The sequence below is a fragment of the Oncorhynchus kisutch genome, unplaced genomic scaffold, assembly GCF_002021735.2.
Source record: "Oncorhynchus kisutch isolate 150728-3 unplaced genomic scaffold, Okis_V2 Okis01b-Okis20b_hom, whole genome shotgun sequence".
Lineage (NCBI taxonomy): Eukaryota > Metazoa > Chordata > Actinopteri > Salmoniformes > Salmonidae > Oncorhynchus > Oncorhynchus kisutch.
In genome coordinates this window covers 9,983,049-9,999,062 of record NW_022261978.1, presented here as the reverse complement: position 1 = coordinate 9,999,062, position 16,014 = coordinate 9,983,049, and the positions used below count along the sequence as shown (strand labels likewise).

The 16,014-nt window shown below is 43.3% G+C and overlaps 1 protein-coding gene across 1 annotated transcript; it reads right to left on the bottom strand.

The window, feature by feature from the left end:
* Nucleotides 1-5,601: 5,601 nt before the first annotated feature.
* LOC116358863 (zinc finger protein 239-like) lies at nt 5,602-9,899 on the bottom strand. Its single transcript, XM_031811121.1, has 2 exons — nt 9,351-9,899; nt 5,602-6,563 (listed from the first exon to the last, which is right to left on the bottom strand). Exons 1-2 carry the CDS (start codon nt 9,511-9,513, stop codon nt 5,602-5,604), a joined length of 1,125 nt encoding a protein of 374 aa, XP_031666981.1. The 5' UTR covers nt 9,514-9,899.
* Nucleotides 9,900-16,014: the final 6,115 nt, after the last annotated feature.

The following is a 16,014-nucleotide window of genomic DNA, read 5'->3' as shown; positions in this document are numbered from 1 at the left end:
CCGTCCACTAGATTATACGTCACACCTACAGCATAACCATAAATTCCCAGACCGCCATCTGCTGACTGGAGTGGGTAACACAGTTGAGTAAAATGTAGATTTTATCTTCAGATAACAAATTAAAGTGTACGAAGCATGAGTTTTAACTCACCAGTGTAACAATACAGTGTGGTTAAAGACTTAGTAAGCTAATTGTAATCACGATATGGTTACCTATAAGTACAAACAATGTTTTTGCGTTATTACATATTCATTAACTTATTTTGTGACTCTTCCAAACTACACACAATGCAGTATTTCTCAACGTCATATGGATGATCTTCTCTGTGCTGCTGAGTTTGTTTGCCAGTGTAACGGTTTAACGAGGCAATTCATTTAAGAACAGTGCCTTAGACCGCTGCCCCGCTCGTGTGATAAAGGTATAGGATTCTGGGTAATCCACAGCAGATTTATAGAGAATTTGAAAATTGAGTGGTCCTGGGATAGAAATGTATAAAATTGACATTACATCATAAAATCCACGTTTTAAATCATACATTAGCAATTTATGTTTTAGTAACTACTGTTGTTGGTTTGGCGTCAAGTCAGCCTCTCTTTATATGTTATTTGCCAAATGTCTGTTTTCCATGTGGGTTTTAAACTAAAGATCCCTCTTTCAAGTTGGTATCTAACTGGAAAATGCATCTTCTTTTGGAGTGCTATTTTTACCCTGTCGACTACTGATCATTCATCCACACTGTGTGTCTCATCAATGCAGGTCATTTATGACAAAAGTATAAAGTATATGTTTTACAAACTCATGAACACCAGCCAGTTTATCAGCCCGGTTTTGTTAGTTTAGGTGTATTATACTTCTTCGCCACCTGAGGGGGACATTGAGTAATTTTCCATGTCAATTTGATATATTTTGATACTAAAATGGATGACGCGATATTCTGATGTAGTGAATATGAGACACATGGAAATAATGTATTTATTTTTATTATAGTAAATTAGGAATTAGTAGGAATTGTTAAATCCACTATACGATCACAATGACTTTGATAGACATTTCAATAGTTTTGTTAGTAAATTACAGGGCAGATTAATGTAGAATTGCTGTGGGAGTGGTATTTATATCCTGTCACTACTGATCATTCATCCATACTGTGTGTGTCCCATCATTGCAGCTTTGGAAATAAATGAACTATCCATTCATTGCTCCTTCCTGTGTTGACTCACTGACTTGAGGGACCAGGATGGTCACACTAGGTCGATATCTAACTCAAGCTTCACCTCCTTTTATTTTTTTATTTCACCTTTATTTAACCAGGTAGGCTAGTTGAGAACAAGTTCTCATTTGCAACTGCGACCTGGCCAAGATAAACAACACAGAGTTACACATGGAGCAAACAATTAACAAGTCAATAATACAGTTGAAAAAAGGGGAGTCTATATACATTGTGTGCAAAAGGCATGAGGAGGTAGGCGAATAATTACAATTTTGCAGATTAACACTGGAGTGATAAATGATCAGATGGTCATGTACAGGTAGAGATATTGGTGTGCAAAAGAGCATAAAATAAAATAAATAAAAACAGTATGGGGATGAGGTAGGTAAAAATGGGTGGGCTATTTACCGATAGACTATGTACAGCGGCAGCGATCGGTTAGCTGCTCAGATAGCAGATGTTTGAAGTTGGTGAGGGAGATAATGGACTTGGGATTCTCTGCCTCTAACCCTATTACAGGGGCTGAGTCACTGGCTTACTGGGGCTCTCTCATGCCGTCCCTGGAAGGGGTGCGTCACCTGAGTGGGTTGATTCACTGATGTGGTCATCCTGTCTGGGTTGGCGCCCCCCCTTGGGTTGTGCCATGGCGGAGATCTTTGTGGGCTATACTCGGCCCTGTCTCAGGATGGTAAGTTGGTGGTTGAAGATATCCCTCTAGTGGTGTGGGGGCTGTGCTTTGGCAACGTGGGTGGGGTTATATCCTTCCTGTTTGGCCCTGTCCAGGGTTAGTCCTCGGATGGGTCCACAGTGTCTCCTGACCCCTCCTGTCTCAGCCTCCAGTATTTATGCTGCAGTAGTTTATGTGTCGGGGGGCTAGGGTCAGTTTGTTATATCTGGAGTACTTCTACTGTCCTATTCGGTGTCCTGTGTGAATCTAAGTGTGCGTTCTCTAATTCTCTCCTTCTCTCTTTCTTTCTCTCTCTCCGAGGTCCTGAGCCCTAGGACCATGCCCCAGGATTACCTGACATGATGACTCCTTGCTGTCCCCAGTCCACCTGGCCGTGCTGCTGCTCCAGTTTCAACTGTTCTGCCTTCTTATTATTCAAACATGCTGGTCATTTATGAACATTTGAACATCTTGGCCATGTTCTGTTATAATCTCCACCCGGCACAGCCAGAAGAGGACTGGCCACCCCACATAGCCTGGTTCCTCTCTAGGTTTCTTCCTAGGTTTTGGCCTTTCTAGGGAGTTTTTCCTAGCCACCGTGCTACGAAGGGCTATATAAATAAATGTGATTTGATTTTACTTGTAGATGACCTGGAGCCAGTGGGTCTGGCGACGAATATGTAGCGAGGGCCAGCCGACTAGAGCATACAGGTCGCAGTGGTGGGTGGTATAAGGTGCTTTAGTGACAAAACGGATGGCACTGTGATAAACTGCATCCAGTTTGCTGAGTAGAGTGTTGGAAGCAATTTTGTAGATGACATCGCCGAAGTCAAGGATCGGTAGGATAGTCAGTTTTACTAGGGTAAGTTTGGCGGCGTGAGTGAAGGAGGCTTTGTTGCAGAATAGAAAGCCGACTCTAGATTTGATTTTAGATTGGAGATGTTTGATATGAGTCTGGAAGGAGAGTTTACAGTCTAGCCAGACACCTAGGTACTTATAGATGTCCACATATTCAAGGTCGGAACCATCCAGGGTGGTGATGCTAGTCAGGCGTGCGGGTGCAGGCAGCGAACGGTTGAAAAGCATGCATTTGGTTTTACTAGCGTTTAAGAGCAGTTGGAGGCCACGGAAGGAGTGTTGTATGGCATTGAACCTCGTTTGGAGGTTAGATAGCACAGTGTCCAAGGACGGGCCAGAAGTATATAGAATGGTGTCATCTGCGTAGAGGTGGATCAGGGAATCGCCCGCAGCAAGAGCAACATCATTGATATATACAGAGAAAAGAGTCGGCCCGAGAATTGAACCCTGTGGCACCCCCATAGAGACTGCCAGAGGACCGGACAGCATGCCCCACATATATACCCCACTTTGGACAATCCTCCTCTGCAATGCTTACATCTTCTGGTTTGACAGGAAGAGGGTAACAGGATACTAAACCCTTAGGTTGCAAGATCGGTTCCCGGATGAACAAATCGTTCATCCTGCCCCTGAACAAGGCAGTTAACCCACTGTTCCTAAGCCATCATTGAAAGTAAGAATGTGTTCTTAACTGCCTTGCCGAGTCAAATAAAAATAAATATATAAAAATTGTGTTGACGACCGGCTCCCTCCTAGTCAGGTTGTGTCGACGGCCCGCTCCCTCCTAGTCAGGTTGTGTCGACGACCGGCTCCCTCCTAGTCAGGTTGTGTCGACGACCGGCTCCCTCCTAGTCAGGTTGTGTCGTAGACCGGCTCCCTCCTAGTCAGGTTGTGTCGATGACCGGCTCCTTCCTAGTCAGGTTGTGTCGTCGACCGGCTCCCTCCTAGTCAGGGTGTCTCGATGACCGGCTCCCTCCTAGTCAGGTTGTGTCGACGACCGGCTCCCTCCTAGTCAGGTTGTGTCGACGACCGGCTCCCTCCTAGTCAGGTTGTGTCGTCGACCGTGCTCCCTCCTAGTCAGGTTGTGTCGTCGACCGGCTCCCTCCTAGTCAGGTTGTGTCGTCGACCGGCTCCCTCCTAGTCAGATTATATTGGCGACTGCCTCCCTCTAGTCACTAGTGTGTCTTATTTATTTAATCAAACAGCTTAAAGCATCATATGTTCAGTACATATAGATTTTATAAAAACAAGTGGGGCGATTGATAGAATTTACAGATGACTCTTGGTTGACCGTGGATCAAATCCAGGCTGTATCATAACCAGCCGTGATTGGGAGTCCCATAGGGCGGGGCACAATTGGCCTAGCGTCGTCCAGGGAACGCAGTCATTGTAAATAAGATTTTGTTCTTAACTGATCTGCCTAGTTAAATAAAGGTTACATTTAAATCATTTTTTAAAAGTTATTCATTGACAAACCATATTTTACAAATCATTCAAGGCACCAAAACAAAGGTTTCAAACCAATTCATGAATGTAATTGAATCTAGGTGTCTTGCCTTTAATGTAAGGGCATGAAAAACAATGGCTGACAATGACTTATCAACAGCTCTAATAATTTGCCCTCACAGGAAATCTACACTGGCAATTATAGAACATATTATGTAGCCTCAAAATCTGTTCAAAACAATAATTTTGACCTCATGGATGGCCAGTCCTTGTATTCATAGTGTAGTGAATTCAGGGGGTAGCCCTGGGCTGAACTCAAACCTGGGTCCAGCAACTGTCAAGCCAACACCTTAGAACTGTTACGCCAAGATTTCTGACCTTCTTGACGAGGTCGCTGGGTGTTGGGTTACGGTTGCTACAATAGCCTTCTATAAGAATGTGAGAGCGGAAACACTTCTCCTTCCCCCATCCCTCAGCAGTTAACCAAACCAAGCCTCTGGGCAGCCATTTTGTTGCGGTTTAAAAAAAACACACAACCCAGCAATCTGCAGTTCAAACAATAACAAATCTGTCATTCCACCACTACTATTCTATATTTGTGTTGGACAAGTTTGCTCACCACCAGAAAACAACTCCCATTTTACATTATAATCACCTACAATGCTTCACCTTCTCCAATATAAACATCGTGTCTGGCTATGTATTTCTAAATAGTAAAATACAATCGTATCTTTTCTCATTTTTCTTTCTATAGAATCCTAAAACTCACTAGCTTCTAGAACTCTCGTGCCCTTGGAACGAGCCCAAACAAAACTCAATCTCCAATACAGGAAAACCGTGCAGTCAAAATAAATTGTGATCCATGGCAACTCACTGACTAAACGCAAACATTTGACTGCCCAGTATGGGAATAAAGACAATTAGAATTTAAATGTTGTCAAGAAATACTGGAGTGATGTCGGATTGTTAATAAAATTGATTATAGACCAATTATAGTGTTTTCATGTGTGTATATACACAAACATCTGCAACAATGATCATATTACATGCATTTTTTTTCCACTTGAAGAAAACAGCTCACTACATTGAAGTGCTGCATGTTGATTGAAGTGGGTCACCAACACAGTAAGTGTAACACAGCTGTTTTTTTTGTTAGTCACTTTTTATTTAATAATACTCTTTCAATTCAGAGCCTGGATTTCCCCCTGAGGTTAATATCCATATCATGCTGCAATCAATTGAACAGGGTAAACGATAAGGTAGAACATCATTAAAACACTCCTACTACAATGTTAAAACATCCTACATTGTGACATCATTAAAATACTCCACATTGTGACATCATTAAAACACTCCTACTACAATGCTAAAACATTCTACATTGTGACATTATTTCAGTGATATCATGAAACAACTTCTTCATGTATGTATTTTCTGATGTTTGATCAGAGATCTTTTATCAGAGTATCTCTTGTCACATTGATCACAGCTAAAAGGTTTCTCTCCTGTGTGTGTTCTCTGGTGTGAAGTTAGCTGGCTAGATGTAGGAAAACTCTTCTCACATTGATCACAGCTATAAGGCTTCTCTCCTGTGTGTCTTCTCTGGTGTTGAGTCAGATGGCTAGCTTTAACAAAACTCCTCCCACATTGATCACACATATAAGGTTTCTCTCCTGTGTGTTTTCTCTGGTGTAATGTCAGATCACTAGATGTAGTAAAACTCCAACCACATTGACCACAGCTATAAGGTTTTTCTCCTGTGTGTGTTCTCTGGTGTTGAGTCAGATGGCTAGCTTGAACAAAACTCCTCCCACATTGATCACACATATAAGATTTCTCTCCTGTGTGTGTTCTCTGGTGTTGAGTCAGATGGCTAGCTTTAACAAAACTCCTCCCACATTGATCACACATGTAAGGTTTCTCTCCTGTGTGTTTTCTCTGGTGTAATGTCAGACCGCTAGATGTATTAAAACTCCTCCCACATTGACCACAGCTATAAGGTTTTTCTCCTGTGTGTGTTCTCTGGTGTACTGTCAGACCGCTAGATGTAGTAAAACTCCTCCCACATTGATCACAGCTATAAGGTTTCTCTCCTGTGTGTGTTCTCTGGTGTTTAGTCAGATGGCTAGCTTGAACAAAACTCCTCCCACATTGATCACAGCTATAAGGTTTCTCTCCTGTGTGTGTTCTCTGGTGTATTTTAAGTTCTGATGAAGATTTGCAACCTTTCCCACAGTCAGAGCAGCAATGAGATTTCTTCCCTGTGGGTCTCTGCTGGTGTTTCTTGAGGTGTTTTGATTTGGAGAGTCTCTTCTCTGCCCGGTCAGCATCATGAGGTTGTTGAGGCCCCCCAGAGGATCCACGATAGTCAGGTCTCTCTCCTGTGTGAACAAAAAGTCAGACAGGTGGTTTAAGGCCCACAACAGCAACAATACACTGTAAAAAGGTGATGCCAACAGCGTAGCCATTATGTTGTTCAAACAATGACATCTGTAATGAATGTTAATTATTTGACATTCGTCTTAAGACAGTCAAGTGAACAGTCATATTTTGTCTTGTTTTCCCATTAGTGGTAACATCGATGATTGTACGCAAAAAATACATTTTTAAAGTTGTTGAAATCCTAAGCAGTGTGCCAGACAACTTTTGGTCTCCAATATAGGCACCTTTCAGTAGGTCTACCAGGCAGTATTAACTAGCTACGTTTACACTGACTCTTAATACATTTAGCAAGCTAGCTAGCCTGATAACTAGCGATTAGCAGCTAACATTATTTGAGCAACACCTTGCTAAGAAAAGACAATCTTTCGCTTTTAATGTAATGGCATGAAAATAATTGCCAGAATATTATACAATGACTTATCAACAGCTCTAACAATTTGACCCCAATAGGAAATCTGCACTGGCAATTATAGAAAGACCCGTTTACTATATAACCATTGATTCCACTGATTCTTGTAGAATATAACTTATAAATACCTCAAATGTTTCAGCCGTATTACCCCACCAGAAACCAAAACATAAGCTCGTATAACGCCACTGTTTGTAAACTAATACTATATGGCTGAGGAGTAGGGTCGATCCAAGCGTTCTGACCTCGCAATGACAGTAAAGCACCCAAGCTAACTGGCTAACGTTGGATAGCTTGCTAGACACAAGTCAGAGAAACACTCACTCTTACCATTTTACTTATAGTTACTATACTGGCATGTTTGAAGTATAAGTAGCCAACTAACGTTAGGTAGCTAGTTAACATACCGATACATACTGCTGTAAAGATATGCTATGCGTTTTGTAAGGGTAGTGTAGCTAACATTACGTGTAACGTAACTTATTTGAAAAGTCATTACTTATTACATTGCTCAACATTTGTCATAATTATTTAACCTCTAGTGACACCCCATCCCGTGAACGGGACAGTTGTCATCATCTGACACTAATTAGCATAACACAACGGACATAAATCTTCCAAGAAAATATTCCTATTCATGAAAATCACAAGTGAAATATATTGGAACACAGCTTAGCCTTTTGTTAACCCTGTCATCTCAGATTTTCAAAATATGCTTTACAGCCAAAACTAGACAAGCATTTGTGTAAGTTTATCGATAGCCTAGCATAGCATTATGCCTTGCTAGCAGCAGGCAACCTTGTCACAAACATCAGAAAAGCAATCAAATCGTTTAACTTTGATGAACTTCGGATGTTTTCACTCACGAGACTCCCAGATAGATAGCCAAAGTTAATTTTTTCCCAAAATATTATTTTTGTAGGCGAAATAGCTCTGTTTGTTCTTCACGTTTGGCTGAGAAATAGACCGGAAATTGCGGTCACGACAACGCCAAATTAGCTTCATAATATCGACAGAAACATGGCAAACGTTGTTAATAATCAAGCCTCAATGTGTTTTTCAAATATCTATTCGATAATATATCAACCGGGACAATTGGTTTCTCAGTAGAAGCGATTGGAATAATTGCTACCTCTGTATTTTATGCAAGAATTTCTCAGGGAGCATCAGGTGACCACTTCCGCAATGAAGCCGCCTACGGGTATTTTTCAACATAAATGCGTAAAACTACGTCACAATGCTGTAAACACCTTGAGGAATACGTAGAAAGCGTAATCTGGTTGATAGGGCATTCATAGCTCAATAGGGACGCATCGGAACGCAGGGCTTTCAAAAGATGAGTCACTTCTTGATTGGATTTTTCTCAGGCTTTCGCCTGTAACATCAGTTATGTTATACTCACAGACAATATTTTTTACAGTTTTGGAAACTTTAGAGTGTGTTCTATCCTAAGCTGTAAATTATATACATATTGTAGCATCTTGTCCTGACAAAATATCCCGTTTAATTTGGGAACGTTATTTTTCCAAAAATGAAAATACTGCCCCCTAGTACCAACAGGTTTTTAAAGCAGTTCATTTGTATCCGCTCTCGTTGGACTTTGGCTGAATATTTTCCTCCATTTTCTAAAAATCTGAAATCGATGTGAAGTCACGCCCATTTCCTGAAGAATTGCATTATGGGCCGTAAAGTACTGCGTGTATATTTCATATTTTGGCGAATTTAGTACGACATCCGGGAACTTGGCATACTAACATCATACTATAATAAGCAAACTATATACTCAATTAACATCACAAATAGTGCAGTTAGTATGAGTATTCTAACACAGCTTAGGTCTCTGGGCAGCCATTTTGATTGTTTAAAAACTAGGTGGCCCCTTTAAAAAAGCCAAACATTCAATCAACCAATCTGCAGTTCAACCAATAACAAAGCTGTAATTACACCACTATTTTGGTAATAAGATGGATGGGGCTGGAGAAATGTAACTACTCTCAAATTCATAGACAGACCTATGGATGCAAGGACTGACCATCCATGATATCAACAGTATAGTTTTAACCATGTGGAGGCTATACAGTGTTGGTTTACATTGTTTCTAAACATTGGAGTTAAAAAAAAGCTTATTTGGGGTTCTGATGTGGTAAACAGTTTAACTAAGCTCATGAGGCATGAGTTATATTCTTCAAGAATCAATGCCTATAAATAAATAATTGAAAGTCAAAATATGGATGTAGCAATTGCAAATTTCCCCTTTAACACCACACATCAGTTCAACAACCGCAGAGTTTGTGCTTCTGTTTAAGACAGCACTTACTAGTGTTAATCAGGGCCTGTTCATCGTTAGATCCATCGGACGCCTTAAGATGCGTTTGTGAAACCGGGCCCAGATATCCAGTTTCCTCCTCTTCTTCATTGTTCGATGACACAGTCACCTCCCCCTCCACTTCTTTCACTGAAACGTCGTCGCCCTCTTTCATTCTGAACGAGTCTTCTTTAACTGAGACGTCTTTCTCTTATTCTTTCACGGTAACAGCCTCAACCTCTACTTGTTTTTATATTGTAACAGCCTCCTCCTCTTTCACGAGAGCTTCCTTCTCCATCCAGCAGACCTCCTCTTCTTCAGCAGGAACGGGGTTAAGTTTGAGACTGAAGCTATGAGGCATGTACTGAAGTCGCTAAGCGGTATAATTCAAAGCAGTGTCCCTTTATCAGCAGCACGTGATCAATGACGTCTGAAGAATCATTTCGTCGAACACCTGATTGGTTTGGTATTGGGCTCGTTCGACTTTGCAGCCGACAGTGCAGGTGGCTGCTGACTCACTAATTTACAAATCACCTTGCATCATAAATAACTACTCATTATTATTTATAAATCAGTCAGCCAGTCACCGTTTACCCACAATGCAGCATAGACTTGATGCTCTCGATCAAGGCCAGTGGTTTCGTAGAAGACATGAAGGCTACTCTGCTACGGTGTGGGACGTCATCTTTCAAAATGTGGCTGTTCTAAATTCTGTGTCGCTCAAAGCCTTGAGTAATGAAACTATTTTAAAAAAAAAACAATTATCTGGAAAGAGCCAATGCTTCAGGAAGCTTTGTTTCCCCATCACTACTTTTCAGCATGTTTTCTGTGAATTAGACTACGGGAGTTTTGTAACCTTTTCCACCTTGGCTTACTGTTAGTTGGGATCTAATTGGTCTCCGGTAGTTGGTCTCTGCTGACCACAACCGCGCTGGTTGGTTATGCTGTTTAGGCTAATAGCTAGTTGGCTAAATAGCTAACGTTTGCTGGCTGGCTAAGATAACTGCATATAGCTAACATTTTTTGATTGGTTAGATGGCATAATGTATTTCCAAAACGTTGGTTTACTTTAATCACTCAAGTCATGAGTGCAAACGATTGGTTTAATTTAAAGTTATACATTTTAAGTTATTTCTGATGTAGTTAACATCATAGGTAAGGATTGGTTGATTTCCAGTTTTTAAGATGATTGATGAGAAAAGTATCGTCCAACCATCGGGTAACTTGTTTCATGCACATCAAAGGTGAGGGTGAATTTCAGATGTTCACTGCTTGTACTGTATTGATGAAGGAGTGGAATCGATGAAGTTCCTCTGCTGTCCCTTGGAATAGAAGGAACACGTCATTAATGAAGACTTTTTCAGAGCCTGATGAGGTGCTAGAATGGATTGTTAGGGCTGACAATCACATTCTTCTCTAACAACCCCACATACAGTTACGCATAATCAGATGCAATTTTTTTTTAAACTACAATGACCATAATGACCTGAGCGCCTACTTGTCTTGTCTGTGTTTCTTTTACACCTGCTACGTAAAAGAAACTGAAGAATGTGTAACAGTATAGCTTCCGTCCCTCTCCTCGCCCCTACCTGGGCTCTAACCAGGGACATAAACAACTGCCTCCCACGAAACATCGTTACCATCGCTATTAGCGCACGTTAACTAGCTAGCCATTTCACATCGGTTACAAATGCACAATGGTCAATGCTATCTGGGATTCTTGGGACATCCCTACCCTAAACCCTAACCTTAATCCATAACTTAACCATTTTAAATGTAAACTTCAATGGGCTAGGGACGTCCCAAGGATGTTTCGCTACCTGAAATTACACAATCTAAGTGAATGATAGTTGGTATTCAGCAGTCATAAAGCCTTGTTTATTTTAATGAACTACTAAAATTGTGATTTTATCAGACAGCAGCTCTACACTTTATTGAGTGACTGATCCATTCATCCTTTCAACCCTCCTCAGCCTTCCTCTCCTCTGAAGACCCAGTGAGGGTGGAGCTCAGTCAGAGAGCTGTTGAGGGACTGGTTAGGAAGAACACTTCTACAGCCAGAGAGGTGAGAAGTCACACATGGTTTAGATGGTAAATATTTATGTCCCCTTAGTGGTTCATCACATCAGCAAAAGGGAATATGTTCCATCATCCATGTTTATTTACATTAGTACAAATTGACCACTGATATTGGTGTAATTTCCCACCCCTTTTGGCTGTATGAAAGTTAATTTCCCCCCAGGCACACACATTTGTTCTTTGCTATTATGGTCATTTGTGTAGATAGTACTTTTCCCCACTCATTCACCCTACCTCTTAACGTTGCATATTTATATTCAGTGGCCTGACTGCATCCAGACTGTCAAAGGCCCATCCTGGTAGATCTGAACCTAACGCAGTTTGGAGTGATCAGATGACGGAAGTCACATTTAGGTGCCAGGTGTAACTGAGGCCATAGATGCTCCATATCCATTACTTTTAATGTTTTATATAATATGACTAAATGTATTTATTTCTGTTACAGGGGCAGTCAAGAAATGGAACAGCAAGTTCACAGAACATGACATAAGCAGAGCTGTGGGAGACCACCTCAAGCCCCTGGTAGAGTCGGGGGTGGTGTTTACCTCTCCACCACGCCTTCAGCAGGCTGGAAAAGTGGGATTGATACTGTTTTTCATACTAAGAGGGACTGATTGGTCAGTCTTTGGGTTCATTTGTTGAAATCAAATCAAGCTTTATTTATACAGCACATTTCAGACATGGATGCAACACAATGGATTCACAGGAAGAAAAAAAAATGAAAATAAACTAAAATATTTAGTACAACAGACAGAAGATTAACAACTGAAATACTAAAGAACATTAAGGAAATTCCATTGATTATAATATTAATTGGATGGAATATCCAACCCAAAATATTAACTTGTTTTTTAGGAGGGGCTCTGAAAGACACTATGTGGGTGTCACTGGAAGTTGACTAGTAACAACAATTGGGACATAAAAGACACCCACCATGAGACCCACTAAATCTGCCCAAGAAGAGGGAAACAAAAGAAAAACCCACACCAAACTTAAAGACAGGAAGTAAACCAAAAAGGTGGTTAAAATAATTTATTACAATCAAAACCATTCATACTATTACAAAATCATAATTCTCATTCATTCTTAATTAATTCTATTTACAAAACCATCAAACAAAAACAAACCTCAGGGGAGCATCGTCCCTCCCCATCATACCTAACCAATACCTAACCCTTTCCCTATCTCCCCTTCCCTAATCTATCCCCTTACCAAACTCACTCTAACACTCCCAGCCCTAAACCCCCTTTCCACCTCTCCCGTGCCGCATGCTTCCCCCACTTCCTCTCCTCCCTCTTCATCTTCCCCCTCAAATCACCTTCCACCCTTCTCACTATCCCTTCCACCCCCCAATCTCTCCCTGTCTTGACTAAATTCTGCCTGGCTTCCCACAGTCCCTTTTTAAAGAGACTCATGAGAAGCCAGAGCAGAAACCTGTCCCTATCCGTTCCCTTTGCTCTCCCTACGCCTCTCTAGCCTAGCCCATGTCAAAACAAAATCACTCCTAACCACACCTAGCATCACCCATGCCCTAGCCCAGACTATTCCGGCAAAGGCACAGTCCCAGAAGGCATGGCGCACAGTCTCCTCCCTGCCACAAGAGGATCTTGGACAGGTGGGGGACTGCACCAAACTATACCGGTACAAGATGGCACGTACCGGCAAGCGCTTATGGAGGCCCAACCAATTCAGGTCCTTGAGCCTGTTGTCCAGGCCCCGCGCCTGCACTCCCTCCCAGACCACTGACGAGATGCCCGCTACAGGCGCAGGACTCCCTGCCTGCCTGACCTCCTCGTACAGGTGCCTGTGGTCTAAACCTACTCGGGCAACTTCAACCTCGGGGTGCGCACGCAGCCACTTGGCCGCATGGCCAAAGTGCCACGGCAGCTGTTCCGCCCGAGGACCCGCGTTAGACCACACCATTACGCTTCTCGCCTTATACGAGAAGAACACCCGCAGGAGGTAACCGGACGGGTGTATAACCGGACGAGCAAGCTCCGTCAACAAGAAAGAAACAAAAATGGCGTCCAGCTTGAGGGGGAAATGTGGTACCCCCCTACCTCCCTCCCCGATGGGACAGATCATGCGTGCCCTGGCGACCCACTCGCACCTGCCACTCCACATAAACTGAAACACAAGCCTCACTAGAGGCCTCCTCAGACAAGCCGGCAATGGGTAGATATATGCCAAATACAAAAGAGACGGCAACACATCCACCTTTAGGACCAGGACTTTGCCCATAATAGACAAATACCTAGCCTTCCACATTGCTAGCTTCCTCTGTACCACTGCGATACGCATGTTCCAGTTTAGCGTCGCTGAGCCGGAGGTCTCAAAATGAACCCCGAGAATCGTCAGGGCCCCTTCACAGAGAGATAACCCCCCAGGCACATCCGTTCTACCGCGCCATCTTCCGAAAAACTTGACGGAAGACTTTGCATGGTTCAGAACTGCTCCCGACGCTCGGGTGAAATCCCCAAAGATGGCAAGGGACCTTGTCAGGCACGAGTCCTTGCACAACAGCAAGGAAGTGTCGTCGGTGTACTGCGTCATCTTAACACGCAGCCCACCACTTCCAGGGATCAACAAGCCTTCCACCCCTGTGTCTGCCCTAATGGCAGCCCCCAGAGGCTCCATGTACAGAACGAAGAGGAGAGCCGAGAGTGGGCATCCCTGCCTGACCCCAGACGAGAGGTCAAAAACGTCACCTAAGTGACTATTTACACTAACTCGACACCCCGCTCCGACATATAAAGTACGGATCCATCCTATAAACTTCTCCCCAAATCCTAATCTACCTAACACCCTGAATAGAAAAGATCTATTCACGCGATCAAAAGCTTTCGCCTGATCTAGCGCTGCTACCATTAAAGGCAGCCCTCTATCTTCAACCCAAGCGATGGAATCCCTGATCAACTGTAGGTTCCATCTTATAGAGCGGCCCTCTACCCCGCACGTCTGATCCTCGTGGACGACGTAGGGAAGGGCTGTGCGCAACCGGTCTGCTAAAACCTTTGCAAGAATCTTGTAATCTACGCACAGCATGGTCAATGGCCGCCAGTTGCCAAGGTCAGTTGCTTCCCCCTTCTTATAAAGAAGTGACAGCACACCAACAGCCATTGATCCCCCCGGGACCCCCGTCTCAAGGATGGCCTTCAAGACTTCGAGAACCACTGGTCCAAGTATACCCCAAAACTTGAGGTAAAACTCAGCCGGCAGCCCATCCATCCCAGGCACCTTCCCTTTTCCCATCCTCCTAAGAGCGCTCTCAACCTCTTCTAGTGAGATCTGGGCCTCCATCACGTCTCTAATGTCTTCTGGCAACCGCCGGGACAAGTGTTCTAAAAATACGTTTCCCTGCTCTACATCTATTTCCCTTTCCTTAAATAAACCTTGGAAATGATCTGTTGTCACCCTGACCATTTCCTCTGGTTTACTTACTATACTACCATTTTCTTCCCTAACTCCATGCATTACCTTCCTACTCTGCCTGGCCCTAACCGACTTAAAGAACATAGCGGAACAAGTCTCATTATGTTCTAGAAAGCCACTATGCGCACGCTCCAGGAAAGCTCGAGCCTTCTGCTCCTGCAGCTCCCTGAGCTGCGCCTTTAGGGCTGCGAATCTCTCCCAGTCAATCGACCCGCCGAGGTTGCCTGCCTCGTACTCGAGTTCAATTAACCTTTGGATACGATCCACCTCCCTCCTTTCCTCCCTTTTTTTCCTTCTACAATATCCTATTATAAAAGCCCTAATCCTCACCTTAACTAAATCCCACCACTCTAACACCCCCTCGCACATGGACCGGAGGCCGTCAAGCCTCCGAAAGAAACAAAAAAATGCGTCAACGAAAGCCTGCTCCTCCAGTATATCCCGATCTAACTTCCAGTACCCCCTACCGAAGAGGCAGACTGGCGACCCCACCTGCAGGAACACCCCGTCGTGATCCGTGAAGAAAACAGGCAACAGCCGCCCAGACAACTGACCCAAAGACCTGGATACAAAAATGTAGTCGAGCCTCCGCACAACCCCCCTGGAGTTGCGCCATGTAGGACCGACCATTGCCGGAGTAGTGTGCAGGCCACCATCAACCAGACCATGGCAAGCCATTAGCCCAGAGATGGCACCTGCACTGCTATCACCGCCTACCCCTAAATCTATATTAAAGTCTCCTCCTATCACCAAGTGCCTGTTTGTAACACACAGGGGCGCCAGACAGTCTACCATCTCCCTCCTGTCTGCCGCCACCTGTGGCCCATACACCCCAATTAACCTATATCTAGCTTCTCTAAACTTAACATCTATCCCCAAAACTCTACCCTGCATTATTACAAAAGTGTTCTCTATTTTAACCTCTCTATGCCCACACAAAATCCCTACTCCTGTTGAGTGCACCCCTCCTATGCCCCAAAAAGATTCCCCCTTATATCTACACACATCCCCACCATCCCTCAGGTGAACCTCCTGTAAAAAACAGAAATCAAACCCCACACCCTCTAAATAACAAAAAACCGCCCTCCTTTTAACATTATTCCTTAACCCCCTAACATTTAGACTAAAAAAAGAAACAGAACTATTCATTTAATTATTAACAACA

What these genes read in the sequence shown, in the direction of transcription:
- LOC116358863 (XM_031811121.1), bottom strand. Translation starts at nt 9,513, where the DNA reads ATGAAAGAGGGCGACGACGTTTCAGTGAAAGAAGTGGAGGGGGAGGTG. An exon ending in ACAGGCCCTGATTAACACTA is followed by an intron (nt 6,564 to 9,350) that starts GTAAGTGCTGTC and finishes TTGTTCACACAG; the next exon opens with GAGAGAGACCTGACTATCGT.